Consider the following 20,702-nt stretch of genomic DNA (forward strand, 5'->3'; position numbering starts at 1 on the left):
GATGATTTAAAAAAATCAGTTAAAAGGATCTTTCAGGCTAACTATTAAATTAGCTCTATGTAAACTGGAGGGAAAAGCAATCATACCATGTCCTATTTGGGAAATGAGAATTGGCAGCTTTCTTCTTGTCATCGCGTCAGCTGCTTGAATTGTGCAGAGTCTAATCATATCTCCAGGTTGTTCAGAGAGCATGTTGATTAGATACAATATACAAAAGTGCTTATAAGAGCACCCTGCATTTAAGGGAATTGCTTTTGCGCTTGCCAAAATCAGGGATGTGAGCTCTTTAATCTTGCCGCCAGCTCAGTGGGAAGAAGTTGGTGCATCTGTTTCAACATTTTCAGTGTCCTTGGTGCTCCTAAATGTGTCCAGCTCTCCTTCTCAGGGTGTCCTAAATGTGCCCAAGCTCTCCTTGGGCTAAATTAGTAAAATCACGACTCCAAGGCTGCCTCATAGGTAATCCAAATTAGATTTTCTATTTCTGTAACAATGTTTTGGCAATGGCTCATGAAAGGCAAGGAAGGGCATGTGTTGGGCAACAGACAGAGCAACAAAGACAGGAAGACACTTTGAGAGACATGGACCCAGGAGCTCAGCCCAGTGACTGGAATGCATATCCAAGTCCTGTATTCCAGTTTTGCTCCACACTACACCATATACAAAGGTAAATGAAGTATTTATAGCTTGGAATTCTTCTTGCTATGCCCCACACTAAGGCAAGCATCAACAGCCAATGCAATTTAGACAATTGTTTCTTAACACCAACTCAAGGATGAAGACGTTGTTGGACTCTAGTTGTCAGTACCCCCAGCCAACATGATCAGGGATGATGGGAGTTGTAGCCCTCCAACATCTGGAGGGCCACAGGTTACCTATTCTTGCTTTAGATCCCCACTATGCAAACCAGACCTATTCATTCTTGCAGCCCTCTCCAGAGAGAGGATTTTTAAATTTATAACTTCATCACAAGTCTATAATTCCGTCTTTAGTTGTGCTGTTTTTTGTTCCCACTGTTATTTTAGGAAGAGTTTTCTCATATTCTAGGAAACAGATAGTGAAACCCCTTTGTAGAACTAAGGACAGAGTAAGGCAGTTTAATCAGCAGCATTTTTTGTAGATGACACAAGATGGTCAACATAAAATCAGTATTCTCACTAAGAAAGTCTTTTATGCATTAGTATCCCCGTCTCAAGTTCTAGCCATGTTGCCCACTTCAAAACCGGATTCCATCCTGGCCCAGAATTACCATCCTTCCACACAGTGCTGCTGTCCTGGCTGCAGAGTGGGTTGTTTCTTCTGGTTCTTATTACTTAATGCAGCCTCTTTATCTGTATGTATGCATAGCTTTCCTGTTTCCATTATTGTGTCTGGAGCAGAAACAGCCTGACATACTTAGCATTACCTCCCCTGGTGCTTTCCATATAATTTGACTGGATGGGGAAGGGTGAGGCTGCTGAGTGACTCTGCTGGGAGCACTGGAGCTTTTGGCTGGGGCGCTGTGGTCCTCCCCACATGGGCCAAATGCACAGCCATACTTGCCGTTCCATAACGATTTCATTCACATTGGCTTAGCATTACTGCCCTGGTTCCCAGCAGGAACTCATTGGAAACTATTTATCATTTCTGACACAGAAGGTAAAATCCCTCTTGTTTTATTGAAAATACACTCTTTAAGTTTTCGTTTAACAGCTGCTATGAGGAGTCTGCCGAATGCTGGGAACTGTTCTGTGAGAACCGCAGCAATGCGCCAGAGAAGTTAGCAGTCAGACCTCAGTAAAATGAGGCAGTGTGGTCGTTAATCATATCTGCTTACTGACAGGAGGCTCATGATATATCACTTGGCCCACCTGTTGGATTAATGCTTTTCCTGAATGTTTGCAAATGGTTTTTTTGCTAGACAGGTGAATGTTATCTTTTCCTCATTCTGGGAGACACGAGGTGCAGAAGTATGAAGCCAGTGTAGTCAACACAGTCAGTGAAAAGGGAAGAGTTTCTTTGAGCTCCTGATATCTATGGACATTGATTATGCTCTATAATTTCTTATTTGTTTCCTTCTGATCTAGTCTAGAACACTTTGTCAAAATGTAGGATGCAGGAATGGACAATTGGGCATACTCTGCCTCTTTTATAGGTTTTGCCATTTATGCATACCTTTCACCATCCAGTAGCTGAAATCAAGGCTCAAGCAACCATGATTGTGTTCTTTTCATTTTATCTTGTACAGTATGAGCAGTTCCTTTTAAAAGATTGATTTATACCCCACTTTTCCTCCACATTGCTCAAATACATTGGATTCTTTCTCCCCATTTTGTCCTCAACAACCCTGTAAGCAATGCTTTTTTTAGGGGGCACTCAAGGGAAGGGCACGCAATACCAGCACCTCTTTTTTTGTTAAAAAGTTGTGACACTTACTGTAACAACTTTGTGGTGAGTACTGGCACCTATTTTTCTAGGGAAAAAAGCACTGCCTGTGAGGTAGGTTAGGTTGAGAGACAGCCACTGGCCTATGGTAACCCAATGAGCTTCTTGGATGAGTAGAGATTTCAACCCTGGTTTCCCAGGTCCTAATACAAAACTCTAACCACTACCCCACACTGACCCTTGCACTGTTTCTGCTCTGAAAACGTGAACCAAATGCTGTGTAGTTGGAAATGATCTAGGTACAAGTAAGTCCAGTCCAGCTCCATAATTCCTGGAGAACTGCCACCAAAGGATGCCAAGCCTTGCCATATGCACCTCGTACACAGCTGCGATGGAAAAACCACTGAATGTTTCTGGGATGCACCCCTATGAAAATAATCTCCTTGGCCTAGGAAGTAGCCCATTCCTAGCAGCGGCATTTGAGCAAATCTAGAGCTGTGCTTCAGGCTTATAAAGCAGCCGACATTTCAGCTTCATATCCTGTAATATATTTAGGGAGACTTGGCTTCCGGAAGGATGCCCCTGGTTTACTACTTTTTCATAGACTTGGATCCCAAAGTGCATCTCTGGGCTCTTTTGGAATGACTTGATGCATGTTAATTTAATGGGAGATAGAGACATGGGGTGAATGCAGATGATCAACCTGCCAAGTAATAAATGTGGGGAAGCTTGTTTGTTTCTTTAAAAGTGGGTTGAAGTGCAGCAGTAAAGATGACCATGGCTGGCTTAGTAGGATTCTATGGTTTCTCTTGCTCCACCTCTAATTAGTTAGTCAGTCAGTTGTTTTGTTGCTATGGAGTAAAGACGAACTCTACCATGCATCGCTGCAGTGTCTTGTCACTGATTCCCAGCTCTTTGTTTTGGGAAGCAGATACATAATATATCCTCACCAATAAAGCATTCTCTTCTGTCTTAGAGGGTTTTTTCTGGGGTGGGGAATTTGGGACAACTTTTAAAAAGTAGATTGTGCTTTAAGTAATAGATGTGAAGGCATTTACTGTGTACTTTCGCATCTTAAAAGCAATATTTTGTATGCATATCCCACGGAGACTCTCAAAACTGAACTCACAAAAGCATCAGGATTTCACAGGTTTCTCTCCCAGGCCTATCAGGAGATACCAAAGATTGAATTGGGAATGCTGCACCACTGGCCTGCAGTAATAGATGGATTCTGTTCCTTAAGTGGGGAAAAACACTAGGCATGAGACTAGCTCGGAGGAATATCTTCCCCCTCTCAGTGTCACTTGCCATAGATTCGGCTCACCAATTTACCAAATGATAAATGTGGGAAGTCTCATTGAGAAAGGGCTCTCATCTTTTACCACATTTTGAGATGTGTGACAGAAAAAAACTGCACCACATTTTCAGAATTCTGTAGGACTGGACATGGATCTCACATTAATGCCATTAAAAAGTGTATCACATACTTAAAACAACTACATCAACATAAACATTTAAAATTCACAATGAAAAATTACAAATAAGCAATATCACGCAAAGAGCAGATAAAGTAAAAGTAGCCAGTTAAACATATTTAAATTCAAAATGCACACTAAATAAAATTGTCAAACAGCTTAGACGAGTTACCCTATTAGTTCTATATTAAATTGGAGATTATATTTCTGAAGCTTCCCGTATAAGATAGGGCTTTAATAGTTCTCCTGTTCTCTTCAACACTCAGTTTGTTTGGTTGTGCATTCTTTTCCCTTCTAATTCCAAAACATAATAAAAATGACACTTTACAATAAAAATGTTTCTCTGCCTTCCTCCCTCAATTATTTGACTGTTGAAGAAGGACTATCTTTTTGGTTCCATCTGTGTCAGGTAACTACCCTGGCAGCCATTATTGACTGCCTCCAAACCCATGTCTTCATGTATCCAGACAGCTAAGACAAAGCATGGTAGAAAATTCCTTACCACTTAGTAAGTTGGTTGCCTGTGTGGAGCTATAGAATTAGAAGATACTAACCTCTTTTAGTATAGAAATTAAAAGACGCCTGCTTCTTGGGAGGAAAGCAATGGCAAACCTAGACAGCATCTTAAAAAGCAGAGACATCACCTTGCCGACAAAGATCCGTATAGTTAAAACTATGGTTTTCCCAGTAGTAATGTATGGAAGTGAGAGCTGGACCATAAAGAAGACTGATCGCCAAAGAATTGATGCTTTTGAATTATGGTGCTGGAGGAGACTCTTGAGAGTCCCATGGACTGCAAGAAGATCAAACCTATCCATTCTCAAAGAAATCGGCCCTGAGTGCTCACTGGAAGGACAGATCCTGAAGTTGAGGCTCCTACTTTGGCCACCTCATGAGAAGAGAAGACTCCCTAGAAAAGACCCCGATGTTGGGAAAGATGGAGGGCACAAGGAGAAGGGATGAGATGGTTGGACAGTGTTCTTGAAGCGACTGGCATGAGTTTGGCCAAACTGCGAGAGGCAGTGGAGGATAGGGGTGCCTGGCGTGCCCTGGTCTATGGGGTCACGAAGAGTCGGACACGACTGAACGACTAAACAACAACAACAACAACCTCTTTTCAGCTTACTAGCCAAAAGTGCAACCTTTCACTGTTTCACCTTTTATCAGACAAAAAATTAGTATTAATAGCATATAAGTGTGGCTTAGGCACTTACACTGTATACCTGAGGAGGCATGCCACTAAATGGTTTCTAGAATGTTGTTGCAAATTGGCGGTCAATGGTACTTCTTAGACAATTGACCAGCTGGACCACACATTGCAGTCTATCTATGAGGGGACTCTTCTATACCTTAGTTCTTCTAGAACTATAGAAAAAATAAATTCTGTTTCCATATCGAACAACAGTTAAGCTTCTTAAATAATAATTTTAAAAAAATTCAGATAGACATTTCAGTATCTTTTAAAGCATGTTGCTCATTTCACAGCCCCCACCCCTGAAAGAATGGAAATATGTGACCCAACTTGAAAGCGTGAAGGCAAAAATGTGTGGCCTTGTTTCTCCAATTCTTGCTGAGCCTGAAAGTGCTACCCTTTCTTCCCTTCCACTGCCGGCTACCTTTTTACAAGGAATCTTTTGTTGTTGTATGAATTCATAATACAGACACTGTTTCAAGCAATACATCAGCAAGCCTTACCATAGTCTGAGCATAAATGGGAGGAAACGTGAGACACTAGTCTGAAATTCCACTTTTCAATGTGGCTGCACTGTTTGAAGAAGACTGAAATCTATGCGCCATGTTCTGCCTGTGTAATGAAGTCTGCATTGATATTCTGTTAATGCTGATGCCACTCAAAGTCCAAAACAACTGCATTTAAGCAGCACATCTTCTTGCATGGGATGATCTTGCTTTTTAGTTGGGTTAACAGCCCGATGAGGTCACTTCTTTGCATATCAAGCTGGTGTGCATCACCTTTTGTTCCTAAAAACAAACTTCACAAAACAACCACACAAAATCATCCTTTTTTATTTTCCCCTATTGATCTTCAAAGGATTGCATTCTAAACAGTATATTGTGGCCTGTGAATGCAAGTTTCCCTGGTTTAGGACCATTTCCTCTGCTGATAGGCAGAAGTTGTAAGGATCATTATACTTTTCACTTAAGCTGTAATTATATTCAATGGCATTTGTGATTGGTTTGTAGCACATAAGGGATGTTTTATGTTGCACTCGTTATCAGTACATAAAATGGGCAAGAGTTTGGTAATGGTGTGTCTGCAGAATGAGACAAGAGGGAGGGTGGTCCCACTTTATGCAAGTGAAAAGACAAAAGTCATAGCATGTGGGTGCCAAAGTGGTTGAATAAGAGGTACCAACATTGCTTTTAATGAGGAGTTGCCAATACTAGGTTATTATGATCCAAGTGTTAAATTAGATAATCTGACCTAAAAAATTAGATTCTACAACTCACATCTATTATTCTCTAATGAAGAGAATATTTGCTTGATATATGCCAAGACTTAGAACCTCTCATTAAATCACATTTACTTACAATTTAGATTTTAGTTTCTGTAATGGTAATGTTGGAGGAACAAGCCCACCCTATCAAACCCAATTTACCAGTGAAACCAAGGGGTGCTGGACTTGTGAAACAGTGTCAGGGATAAGAGCTGTTCTCAAGCTTGTGGCACAAGCAGTCTGGAGCCCTGGGGTGCTCGTGGGAGATGAGTACTCAGCTTTATCAAGACTGCATGCCAAATATCAGTTTTTCCTTGCTGCAAAAACAATATGTGAAAGGGCTCTTGAGAAATCAGCAATGTATATATTATATGAGAGTGGGAATGAGGATGAATATATGTAGCATTCATTCAGCAACCAGATATAGAGGTCCCGAGCTTCATTTTTTCCTATTATAAACCTGTTGCGAATTAAAAACAAGAAAGAAACAAGCTACCGTGAGATCAGATGTAGCGTTACTGATGTCAGGTGCAGGATTTATTTTCAAGAGCAAGATTTATCTGTGCAAGTCCTTTGGAGAAGGTGTCCCAGGGAAAGCTAGCTGTACTGTGAGCTTTATCTTCTTTCCAAACTATGCTTGTTTTTAAGTGCACATTTGCTGTTTTCCATGACCAATCACCCTCTTCCTAAAGATTTATAACTCAGCTGTTTCAATTTGTGATGGGCCGAAACTTTGGAATGCAGATTGTCAGTCCAGATGTCAGACCTTTCCTTAAAAAAAGAAAGTGAAGGATTAAATTAGGTATGTGTGATTTCCCCCCCTTTTCTTTGAAGGCTCAAAATGTCACTTGAAGTCCTAAACTTATTTCCTGTTTCCTTTCAGATGTGATGGTTCACTTTTAAAAGGGAAAACATATTGCTTAGCACCAAGTGCTGAACTATAAAAAATAAAGTTAACTGGAGTTCTATGGCTAATGTGTAGACAAATGAGAATGTCATAGTATCATCATATGTAGTTTGTTTATTTATAATAATTATATATCACTATTTCATTAAAACCGTTAACAACAATAACACATAAAACCATACAATTCAAACCATATGCAGGTGAAACTCGAAAAATTAGAATATCGTGGAAAGGTTCATTTCTTTCAGTAATTCAACTTAAAAGGTGAAACTAATATATGAGATAGACTCATGACATGCAAAGCGAGATATGTCAAGCCTTTATTTGTTATAATTGTGATGATTATGGCGTACAGCTGATGAGAACCCCAAATTAACAGTTTCAACTTTAGGGTTTTCATCAGTTGTACACCATAATCATCACAATTATAACAAATAAAGGCTTGACATATCTCGCTTTGCATGTCATGAGTCTATCTCATATATTAAACTCCAGTAGCTAATGAAAACAATTGCTTACATAAATGGACTTTTCCATGATATTCTAATTTTTTGAGTTTCATCTGTAGAAGTTAAAATCAGACATCAATTAACTATTGTGGGAAGGTGTGTTCTTCATTGCCTGCATAGGCTTGGCAGAATAGAAAAGTTTTCAAAAAGCATTTAAAAGTTGAAACAGAAGGTGCCTGCTGAATCTCTGTTGGTAGAGTACCCCACAATGTTCTCTCTTTCTTGTTGTTATCGGATGAGCCTCACCAACTTGGGAAACTACTAATGACACTCCTGAAGATGAAATAGTGAGATTTATGCCACTTACTGTCCAGGGCTTGCCCATCTGTTGCAGCAGCAGCAGCTCCTCAGTACAGTGGTGCCCCGCTAGACGAAAATAATTCGTTCTACGAATTTTTTTGTATAGCGGTTTTTTCATCTAGCGAAGCGGCAATGACAGCCGCGCTCCGCTAAATGAAAAAAAAAAGACGAAAATTTTTTGTCTTGCGAAGCAGCCCTATTGACTTTTTCGTCTTGCGGGGCAGCTTCCGCTAGACGAATGCCGTTCATCTAGCGAGTTTTTGGTCTAGCGAGGCATTCGTCTAGCGGGGCACCACTGTATACCAAGGAGCAAAATGGGACTGCATAGTGCCAGGAGCACAGATAATTAGATGGCTTCCCAAATAAAGGAGAGACCTTCAATAGTCATGTCATGATTGGTGTCACAGAATGAATTGGGAGGCCTTTAACCTTAAACTGTCCGTGTTTCCATTTTGAGCAAATAGGAGAGGAAAACAGATATTATAAGTAAGAATAAACACACTCGATCGGGGTTTTAATCTAGCATCTGGTTACCTGAATATTAAGCACTTAATCCCTTTAGATATATACTAGTATCTGTACCCTGCCTTCTAAAACTGGGACATCCCTTGCTGCCACTGGATAGTCCCCTATCAGTCTGAGGATCGTTAAAGCACGTGAAAGGGAAAGTTTCCCCAAAGGTGCATACAGCTTGCCCCATTTTCAGATTTGCTTTCCTGCTCTCACTAAAAAAAAAACTAAAAAAAAACCCCTCCCCCAGAAAGAGGTTGATTCCAGTGTCAGTCCAACCTTTGCTTTAGGAGCTGGGCTGGCATGCTGCCCACGGTTGAGACAGACTTCATATCCCCAAGTTTTGAGGGGGAGATGTATGAACTTCCTTTCTGACTTTCCTAGCAGTCAGGGTGTTTTGGAATATGTGAGTATTAAATTTCAGCTTTCTGTGTGTTCAGTGGCATTTTGGGTACGTCCTTCAGTTGAAGTATCAAATGACGTCCAATCCATTTTTATATACTGTATAGCTCACCCAGTGCTTGTTTAAGTCGGGATTTTTTTAAAAAAGAAAATTAGTTCCCCTCTAATTTTTCAGGAATTCCAGGTTTATTCTTACTTGTCTTCACCTTCATAATTCAGGCCTTTCCAGAATCTGAGACTCTCTTCTGAAAGTGAAGGTATTTAAGTAATGCAATTGGGATCTTCAAGCACAGATAATTGTCACAGTGACTTTTCTTGCAGGAAAGAATAGTATGAGTGCTCTGATCAGTAATTTAAATCTCTTGGTTCTGCAACTAATGATGTTTACTTTGATCTAGTTAAAAGTAAACTGCTTGCAAGGTGTTTGAGATGCTATCACTGTACTCCCATGTGGCAAGGTCTTTGTATTGCAGCAGGATTCCTGCCTTTTGTGAGTTATCAATCAGTGCATAGCTTTCATCACTCAGTGCCAAGCAGGTCAAACAGAGGAGTTCACATCTGTGTCTTGCTGACCAGTGAGTGTTTTCTAATGGTCCTTTCACTGGTGATATATTGCCAAACAGGGCAACAGCTCAGAACAGCAGTGGGGATTTATTGGGCTGAATCTCTTGTTGCCCATTGAAGTTTATGTGTGTATTGGCTTTGGGGCCACCTTGTTTCATAGTTCATGAAGGGCTATCCAGCAGGAGACAATATCATTTCAACATAGATTTAATGGCCCAATGACTAAAGGATTAAATGTACATCTCTGTTCCCTACTTACCAGGGTCCAATAGTTCTTCATTGGGATGTAATATGCATATACTCTGTCCAGTGTAGGATATATGGATAGAATATATTGATATTAGGTGCTAATTTTACTCCAGGTCCTAAGCCCAGAGTTTTGCAGAATGCAAACACACCTGTGGTTTAGATTCATACGCATGCTACAGCAGGAGGGAAATTATAGGTCACGAGGACATAGACAGGACAGTTATGCAAAACTAGTATCAGAAGTATCCATTGTCATTTCTTACCTGTTGGCAGATATTATTCATGTTTTCAAACTAGCTTCAAACTAGCATTAGAATTAATCGTGTTTTGATTTTGTTTTTCATCAAAATGACTTCATGCACCAGTTTTGGGTAAGTGGTGCTTAGAATAGAATGCAGTCAAAGTTAAAGTATCCACATCCCATTTGGGATGGAAAAAGGATTGGAGCAGTTAATTCCCTTTGATTCTTTAGCTTAAACTAGCTTAAATTACTTTTGTTGCAGCTGCTGTTTGTATTTATCTGTGTTTTGATTTGTGTGCCCACAGTGGGAACAGAGTGGAGCAGGGGAAACGATGCACACAGAGCTGGAAAGAAAACAGGCTATGGCTTCATTATAAATGTGTACAATTGCTTGAAATAGATGGCAGGAACCAGAGACTGACAGTACTCAGGCCTGTGGTTTGGTTTAACTTTTCAGCTGGAAGGAGAATGGCACCAGGACGATGGCTGCTGCCCATAAACAAATTATTGAGGCTCAAACTGACCATGACTTTAAACACATGGTTTTAAACTGTGCTTAGACTAGCCTCTCAGTTTGCAAAAAATCACTGATCCTGATCAGGGCCATGAAGTGGTGGGAAGATGGCTTACTTCTTCTCCCATGCCATTTTCCTGCCAAATACAATACCCTCTGAAAATACTCTTACCCATAACTTCTAAAAATGTGGAGAAATAACAGTTGGGGAGAAGGAAGTTTTCAGCAGGAGAATACCCCAAATTGTTAGCCCTCATCCCATGCAACATCTTCCACTACTTTTTGCTTTTTTGTAGACAAGATGTGACCAGTCCAAGCACCTTCTTATATCATGTGCTTAAAGCCCCATCTAGTTAGATCTTGAGAGGGTAATTGCTTTCAACTCTGCCAGTCACAGAATGTATTTGTGTGCTAAAAACCACTAAGGTCCTTTAAGGAGACAGCCTTTGAATTTCATGCAGCTCCTATTTTGTTTCCCCATCTCTTTCCAAGCCTCTTCCTTAATGTAAAGCCTTCTGTGTAACAACATAGGCAGTGCTTATATTCACTACTCCTCTTACCGGTAGGTATATTACCCCTGCCACACCCTTCTCTGGCCCTGCTTTGCATCCTCCTCGACTATGTATGTCTGACTAGATTAGAACATATCCCTGATAATAATGCAGCTTGTTTGCCTGGATGGGAATAGAGAGGGAAGTTCATTGTTCTGTTCACTTTGGTTTCTGGTCCTGACCAGCATTGGCATACGCCCCCCCCCCCCCGAAGGTTGCCTAGAAGGGAATGTGACCTGAATAAGGTTTCCCACCCCTGGCCTAGCATGTTGGAAAACCACTTTGGTCAAGTCGTGTCCTGTTTTACCCGAAACTTGCCCCGATCAAGTATCAAAACTGCACCACTGCAGTCCTAATTCTGCTTCTGTTGAACATCTAAGGGACAAACTAGATGTAATATTGGATGCATCTTTTCATTTAATATGTACATTTTAGAAATTCAAATAGCACCTGAGGGGGGGCTCCTGTATATTTTCGGGATCATGGAAGGGAAGGATGTGAAATGTAACCTATTCCTCCACTGCAATCATGATAACCATTTTGCTGAAGCTGCTATTTGCATTGGAAAGCAATTCTCCATTGGATCCAGGGTGACAGCCGGGGGTGGGGGGTTCCCTCCCAATACAAATTGTGATCATTATCAACTAGCCTTTTCTATTTGCATTTTTCTTAAAAATGTGCATTTTTTTTTAAGTGCAGAGATGTCTAATTTGGCCCATTTGCTTTGAGGAGTTACATAAGGTGACGCGACCACAACATTTTGCCCCCATGAGTTGGAGTGGCCCATGCAATGTTTCATGTTAAGGTCTTTCAGATTGCAGATGTTCATGTTTTTATGATCTGTTGCTTTGCTAACTGTTGGTCTGCCTCACATTCAATTTTAATGAAAAGCAAAGCAAGGAAAACTTTAAGAATGAGGGGGAGAAACAAGTGACCTCGCTTTATATTCAAATGCTTCCAATTAAGGGGTCTGTTATCTTATCCAAGATAACTGGAAAAGGATACTCAAAATACTACCTTCTGTAAATACAGCTATTGCCTGCATTATATCACCAGGAGTTCTCAACACATCTGGAACGAAAGTAGTTCCAGTAACATTAAAGCATCCTATTTTGGTTGGCACGCAGATGCTGTGGTATATGCCAGTCAGTAATGGGTTTTGGAAACAAGCTGCTCTAAAACTCTCCTGAACTATTCTCCTGGGAAATTATTCAATTAAATACAACTAAAATTAATGCTTGTGTGTTTTGTTTGAATAAAACAAAATAAGCAGCTGGAAAAGAAAATCCCTGGTGCATGTTGGAGAGCAAGGGCTCCAGTTAATATTCATGGATTCTGAGCTCAGTTCTTGCCCCACTACTCTTTCCAGCAAGTACTCATTCTGAGTGATGATTATTGCTGTAACTGATGGTGCGTAGTTATTCTTTCTTCATTCTCCTGAATAATTTTGCAAATATAAATAATTTCTTTAGTTTCAGGGTAGAGAACCTGTGGCCCTCAATATGTTACTGTACTTCAGTTCCCATCACTCCTGACCATTGACTATAGTAGCTAGGGTTGATGGGAGGTGGAGGTTTTTAAGCAGAGGTTGGATGGCCATCTGTCATGGATGCTTTAGCTGAGATGTAGTTGAACAAAATGTTCAGGGCAATATTCATTCATTCGTAGATTTGTATACCAAAAATCCTAGTGTGGTTCACAACATAAAAATACAAAAATGAGAACACAAAATACATAATGGAAACAAGAACAAAAACAAATGAATAGCCCCCTTGCCTCAAACATTTTATTATTTATTAAATTTAGTAAATAGTCAGATGGAGAATGAAATCAAGGATACGTTCAAAAGAGGAAATGTTGTAGTAATAGGTGACTTCAATTACCCTCACACAGACTGAGTCCATATGTACTCCAGTCATGAAGAAAAGATAAAATTTCAAGATACCCTAAATGACTGTGCCCTAGAATGGTTGGTCATGGAGGCTACCAGAAGGGCAACAACCCTGGGCTTAATCTTAAGCAGTTAATGGGATCTGGTGCATGATTAAATGTTGTAGAGCAGACTGGGAACAGAGACCATAGTGCCATCAAATTCAATATATATGTAAATGGACAATTGGCAAGAAGACCTAACACACACATTTGACTTGAAAAGAGGGAGCTTAGCCATTACCAAGAAGTTCTACCTCCACTGTCAGAGATAGTATCCCTCTGAATACCCGTTGCTGGGAATCACAGTGGGGGAGAGAGCTGTTGCACTCATGTTGGATGCTGAGCCAGGTGGGCCTTTGGCCTAATCTAGCAAGGTCGTTCTTATGATGTCAAGACCATTTCCACTAACCATTTGCTGAGGAAAGCAAAGTTTATATCAGCACAACTTGCTTCAATTTGTTATTATTTGAGACTAGCTCTAAAGGGCTGCTTATAGGTTGCATCCTCTAGACATTTATGAAACTTTCCCATTATTTGGGCATAGATGAGAATTTATGGCTTTCCTTTGCTTAGGGTTTTAGATTTTTATTTGGGCTTTAGATTCCATTTGGTGCTCAGTATTAAAGCGCTCTGCTTCATATGTGCACATTGGCCACAATCTTTTTCATCACTGGCATGATACACAATGTTTGCTCTCTTCTATTGAGCACAGTGTTGCGTTGTTTTGAAGTGTGTAGCCTTTGCGTGATTCATTTCCTTGGCATTTCACTCTAAGGTGCTCCCTTGGATGGTGGCAGTGGCTATGGAGACTGGGTTGTCTCCAGATTAAGCTTCGTCATACTGTGATGTTCTTGGTATGATATGAAATGTTCTGGGCTTCAGGTTTTGAGATGTTTTTCTTAAACCCGGTTCCAGTATACATATATTTGCCATGTCCCAATGACTAATTTTGTGGTGTATATTTTACAGATATACATTACTCTGTTGATATATTATAGATCTATTGGGAGAAGCTGGGTTTACACTGTGTGCCTCCAGAATAAATATAAGGGATTTGAGCAAGGAAGCTACTGAGAGGCTTCCAGGCGTCCTGATTCCAGCTAGCCAGTCCCATCCATGCAGAGGCTGGCTGCATTATCTCTCATTGGTTTGCCAACCAATTTATTTGTGTACTCCATCATAACCAAAATGGTAGGTGTGGGGTGTTCTTCTCTTGCCACTATATTAGTACAATGAACCCCTGGTACTAATGTAGTCTTAATCGCTTTCACATGCTCATCTGTTTCTCAATCCACATCACCCAGACCTGCAATTTGTATATATTAGGATGGGGGACCTGCTGAACTACAATGCCCAACAGCCCTCCAGCCAGCATGGTCAAGACTGACGGGAGATTTGGTCAAACAATATGTGGATGGCCAAAGGTTTCCCACACCTGCCTCTATACATACTCTCTGCTTGTCTCATGTTATCTTTTTGCCTCTCATGTATCTCTCCCTCAGTCTTGCCTCCCTCTGTGCAGATTCACATCTCTAACTGCCTGATTTGCTTTTTTAAATATTTTCTTTCCATAATTTTCCAACACAGATGGCATCTTCTTGCTCTTCCAGGTCATTTATTCATTTCTTTTTAAAATTTATAGTCCCTTCTTCATGAAATAGAGTCAGTTTCTAATAACGAGGAAAATGTCCTTTAGCCACACAACAAAAATCAAATCAGACCATTAGAATTGGCTAACATTACTGGCGAGAGGAAGGAAATCGGTAACAGTTTTCTCAACCAAGAATATCCTAGTTCCTCACCAGACTTGCTACCATGTACCTGCTTGTCACCAGTGCCCATCTTCTTCTTCTACTGCTGCTGCCACCTCCTGCAGGTCAATATGCAAACCTGCAAATCATATGCTGGACCTAGATGCAGCTGTTCCTCCACAGCTGCTGCCATCTCCAGCTGGAGGAAAATTAAAGGGTTCTGCAGAAGCAATGAGAGGATCACCCAACCCTGATACAGCATGCAAGCAAGATGGTAGAAGGTCATGTTGAACTTGGTCTTCCTCCTCCATACAGAACTTCAGAAGAGTGACTATTTTCAGCCCCCGTGTTATGTCAAAGGGTGGTTTCTGAGGTTCTGGGGCAATAACTTACCTGCAGGAGGTGGCAGCAGTAGTAGAAGAAGATGGGAACAGTGGCATTCTTTGCCTCTGTTACCTGTTATGTCTAGTGCTGAGGGCAGTGCCATGCCCTGCCTTTGTCCACTATCATTCCTTCCCTTTGGAACAATGTGTGTTTGCCTGCACTTAAATCATATGTGCCGTCTCTCTGGGTGCCTGGGCTCCCACAAAATGTTAGTTATGCATGCCCGTGGGTGCCCAGCCTCTGCCTCCTCCGCAGCTGCCACCATGCACCGCTGCCACTGCACACCGGGTGCCACAGCCACTGCCTTACCTCTTGCACAGTGACTGGACCTGGGCTTTCGTCTCTGCCACAATGCCCTGATCCAGTCCCCACCGCAGTGCAGGCCCCGGTCCAGTCACCACCATGACGCCAGAGTGCAAGAGGTAAGGCAGCGGCCGTGGCACCCGGTGTGCAGTGGCAGCGGTGCGTCACGTTGTGACATCATCAAGTCCAAATGAGAGCCTGGCTTGGAACCTCACACATGGAAGAAAGGCTGGGTGGAACTGAAATAAAGGAAATCCTGCTCTTCTGTAGTCTTATTAATCTGTAGCTAAGATGCGATTTTACCCAGCCCTGCTGCTAAATCCATTCCCCTCTGCATTTTGCAAGTGCAGTTTGTATTTGGCTTACTCAGTGGGCAGGAACTGTGAAGCCTGTTCTTTAAGGTAGCTGCCAAATCCAAGTAAGACTTTTACATATTTTAAATAAATCAGAAAATCAATTAGTACAAATACGAGGAGGTTATATGGCAAGCAGCCTGCTTTCCTTCTGAGTGCTATAGGAATCCCACCATGCTTGGGACTCTGTGTGTGGTTCAGAAGTATAAAAACTCTCAAGCCTCTTGGGAGAGGGCACACCTGAGTAGCACACAGACAGAAACTGATTCAGGATGGGATGTAACCAAGTAAATCTTCCTCCTGTGGGGGTGGAGAGAAGGAGCATTTTACTTCCTACAGAACAAAAATGTTATTTTCTTAAGCTGAGCAGTTTCCAGTTTTCCTTCTTCATTGCCCATCTGCCCTGAATTTCACAGAGTTCTCTTTCCCTCTCTACCCATTTCCCCCCTCCAAATTCTTTCCTGGTGAATTCATGTTAAAGAAGAGTGATGGAAGGGAAGGCTGTTTATTTTCCTTTTTCTTAACATTTTGTAATGTCCTGGGTTCCTGATCGGTGCCTCACACAGACTGCATATTTTGGGCTCATAAAGTTTAGGGACTTCCAGGCTTGGCCTACCTGGAAACCTCAGTGGCACCTTGCCATGAATGAGAGCTTTCCTATACAGTGTATAGTATACATGGAACACTTCAGGAATTCAGTACACTTCGCATAATCTCAGCAATCCTTGCTACACCCCTGTAAGGTATTCCCCCTCTCTATTACTGATGGTAGGGCTTAACACCGAGAAGAATGCTAGCTTACCCAAGACTATCTAGTGAATTTGTAGATGAGGTCAGCAGGCGACTCACGGCTCACACTCTTGGCTACTGAAATACAGTAAAGAACAATATCATTTTTATGGTTTTCAGAGCAGAGAGGTTGGCATTCCATATGTAAACCATCCCCATAGATGTAACTGTTTATAAAGTGAAGTGTTTATTATGTGCAAACTACAGGGGTAGTTTAAGCAGTGAGGCCTTGCAAGTACTGTGGTTGCTCAAGAAAATGCCCTACAATGCCTCTTTTTTACTCCATGTAAATGGACTCAAAGTGGGGCATGGTCAATTTATACACTTGGCAATTGTTCTTTCTGGAAGCAGTTTTCTGTTTTGTGCTCCAGAAGCCAGAAAAACATAATTCAAAGACAGTGACACTTTAAAAAAAAAAAAAAACTACTTTAATGTGGCTGTGGCTGTGTAACTTGTGATCATCAGTTTTGAATTTTCATTGTTCGAGCTGAGCGAATGTACTAATAGAAGCTTTCTTCTTATAAATTACTTCGTAACCTACCACTTGTCAGTTGGCCTCACCCCTGCCACACTGACTGTATCTGTGAAGACAGGATTGGAATTTACTAAAACGTTTATCAATAGCCAAGAGCAAGAGACTTGCAATTGGAAGACAACATGTTGAAACCTCACTTGGATGTTGGCAGCTTGCTAATTTTTGTACTGCTTAATAATTTTCCTTGTTTTTTTCACCCTGAATCCACTGCAAGGTCTGTGATGGAAACTAACCATTCTGTAAGGAGCTGTTTTATACAGAGTCACCCTTGTGAATCCGATGGGTTTTCAGTGGATGTATGGCATGGGTAGGCAACCTAAGGCCTGGAGGGCAGATCTGGCCCAATCACCACCTAAATCCAGCCCGTGGATTGTCCGGGAATCAGCGTGTTTTTACATGAGTAGAATGTGTCCTTTTATTTAAAATGCATCTCTGGGTTATTTGTGGGGCATAGGAATTTGTTCATTAAAAAAAAAAGTCCGGCCCCCCAAAAAGGTCTGAGGGACAGTGGACCGGCCCCCTGCTGAAAAAGTTTGCTGACCCCTGGTGTATGGCATCCTTTTCTCTGCCGTTATCTTCACCTGGATATGCCACCTCTGAAGAAACTGGAATGTTAACCTCTTTCTATACATATTTTTATGTTCTTACACTTCTCAGTGCAAGTGGGACCTGTGCTGCTAAGTGTGGAGTGCCAGGATGCCAGGCAGCTGTGTCTTCTTTTCCCTCTCATTTCACTTTATCCCTTTTCCCTACAATGTTCCATTCTGCCCCCTGCCTTCCTTCAGCAGTCAGCTAGCATTCTGTGTCCACTGAACATGCTCAGTCTCTCCCCCTCCCCTCCACCCCCTATTTTGGGGGAATACATATGAATCCAGACTTGGAGAGTGGAGTTTGCTATTCGCATAAATCAGTACCTGCACCTTGAATCTCAGCTGGAAACAAATAAGCAAGTAATGTTTTTTTTTTTAATGCCGAAGTGCAGTTAGCTCTTGCTTATAGTCAAGATGTCATTATTTGTGTTGAAAAATGGAATATTGGAGAGAAGAAGTACAACTGTAAGAGAGATATTCTATAAGGAAGCTGTTTAAACAGGATCATGCTTCAGTTTTTATTCTCAGTTATAACTGAGCCTTAGAAATTGTATTATACCAATATGCAAAGGTGCAAATATTTTCCATTTGCAGGTTTGGACAAAATCTGTGGGACAATATAGTGCAGTTCAAGTAGCATGAGGGCTGAATGTGCAGGGCCAGTTTCTAATCTCTGGTCATTTGCAGGTAGATTTGGGGTGATCACTGCCCATTGCAAAAGTGGAGGTTCTGTGCAGGCACTCCAAACAGCCCAGATAAAATTTTCACCCTTCTCCTGGTCTAAATTTATAAAGCATTTTGTACTAACTATGGGCCGAGCAACAGATGTGTCTGCACCTTCTTAATCCATTATGCTAGCTAAGTGCAGCATCTACATGGGCTACACCTACCATGAGGCTTTTGGGTGGCTTCTGCATGGCTTCTGTCACATTTAAAACAGCCATCTGTCTAACCTTCCTCAGAGGGCTGCCATGCCAATAAGTTAGATCAAAGCTGCAGAGCTCTTGGTTGCTGGAAGGGTGCCATAAAATGATAACGTTGCATTTGTTTGGGTGTGGTGGTGGGAAAGTTGGATAATCATACTATATAACGATATCTCTTTTTTTAATAGAAATCATCGACGATATCACCAATTTAGTAGAAAATACCGACAACAAGCTGCGCAACCAAACCAAGCGTGTAATGACAGTGGACAGAAAATCATCTTCTTGTGGTAAGATATGGTTTGACTTAAAAGTCTACTTTTTTAATAAAATAAAAATAAAAATAGCTGCCATTTTGTAGCTTCCGATTCTTGGCCTGAAGCTGTCTAAAATGTTTCTAACCAAGGTTGTCGTTAATTTTTCACTGTCTTCTTGTAATGGTTAATGGCAGTTAATTAAGCACGATTTAAGCAGCTACTGCTTTTGAGAAAGAGAGTGAGGAGAGAAAAGAAGTAGGCATGATAGAAGAGGAGTAAAATTAGTGTCCTCATATGGAGAAGGGGAGTTATTTGTAGAAGAGATTCCATTTGGTAAAATGTATTTCCCTACAGATACCCTACAAAGCAGAATGTTCTCTAACGTGAAGGCCACCAATGTTGCATTTTGTGTTTCTACTATTGGACTTTCCATATTGTCAAACATAATAAACCGTATGTTGCCAGTTAAGCCATGTGTGTACATAATTTTAAATCTTTATTTTCTTGGCATGTGATAGGTGCAGGATATTTAACACCATTTCGTTTCCATATAATACATTGGTTTAGTGCAGGGTTTCCCAAACTTGGGTCCCTAACTGTTTTTGGACTATAATTCCCATCATCCCTGGCCACTGGGATGATGGGAATTGTAGTCCAAAGAGACCCAAGTTTGGAAACCCTGGTTTAGTGCAAAACAGTATGAAACTGGGTTCGGGCTGATGAAATACAACTGAATACTTGTACAATTCCTTTATGTTTCAAATAACTGCATGTGCTAAATTTAAAAAGACTTGGATTTAAAACCAATTGTTTGGGGGGGGCGGGGCGGGAATCCTTGATCTTCATTGTTGAGTTTTGTGTTCACAGTACACTTAATTTACTGAATGTCTTAATACTGAATGTCTCTTTCTGCCCGAGAAACAAGTTACATAAAAAATGGCTTAAGCAAAAAAGAAGGGAGGCCATCAAGTTAGACTGTTTACCTGTGCTTAGAAAGAATAATCCTGTGCTTGTTGGAAGTATTTGTATCCCTCCTTCTGTCTGGCAGAAGACTTCAATGCCACGGACAGTAAATGGAAGTTAATATTTAATAAACATCATATACTTGTTCAAGATAGTGGTGGTTCATGATGGCTCTGCGGGGAGGAGAGGACGATGATGGAAAATGTCTGATCTCCTGGCTTTAGATGTTGCTATAAATGTTGTTGTTGTTGTTGTTGTTGTTATTTATTAGCAACTTTCCCATGGTATCGTGGGTGGGGGGAGCTTCAGAAGCATACAATTTGTGCTAGCATTATTAGCATTAACATCTTAGGCCTGGTGGCAGTCAGCCATTTGATATTAAACCCCTACAGATTGCTGTGTAGTTGAGTTCTGAAAGCAGGGATTTGCACCCGTATCTAGTCGTGAAATCATATAGTGTAGGCTAGTGATATTTTTTCCCCACCATCAAGCAGATGGCAGATGCTTTTCAGATTGACTCGATTTTACCTAGCAACTTGGCTCTATGAAATGCTAAGAGTCAGAGAACAAAGGTATATTTCATCCGATATTTCCAAAGACAATTAAAGATGACTTGGTCTATCCTCCATGCTTTCCCCTCTTTCCCCGCCAGTTCTTCCAGCTCACTAGAAATGCATATGAATGGTAAGAGATAGGAATGGGTTGTATTAAAATCTCCCATTTTCTTCTGTTCCACAAGGTGGCATCGCAGCAAGATGTCTCTTTGCTTTTAGTTTTTATGGTGTCTTTAGGGGAGAACAAAAATATGGCTTTAAATTTCTATCACCTAAATCGGTATGCGCTGCACTGTATTAACTTCTCACAGGAATATTATTTTTTTACG

At 41.1% G+C, this 20,702-nt stretch overlaps 1 protein-coding gene across 1 annotated transcript in view; it reads left to right on the plus strand.

Moving 5' to 3' along the window:
• The window catches only part of STX8 (syntaxin 8), a 76,831-nt gene that overhangs the window by 35,654 nt on the left and 20,475 nt on the right, over nt 1-20,702 (plus strand). Inside the window, 1 exon segment of the mRNA XM_033139563.1 lies at nt 18,788-18,889. Within this exon segment, the coding sequence (XP_032995454.1) occupies nt 18,788-18,889 (102 nt within the window).

Source organism: Lacerta agilis, chromosome 2, assembly GCF_009819535.1.
Source record: "Lacerta agilis isolate rLacAgi1 chromosome 2, rLacAgi1.pri, whole genome shotgun sequence".
Lineage (NCBI taxonomy): Eukaryota > Metazoa > Chordata > Lepidosauria > Squamata > Lacertidae > Lacerta > Lacerta agilis.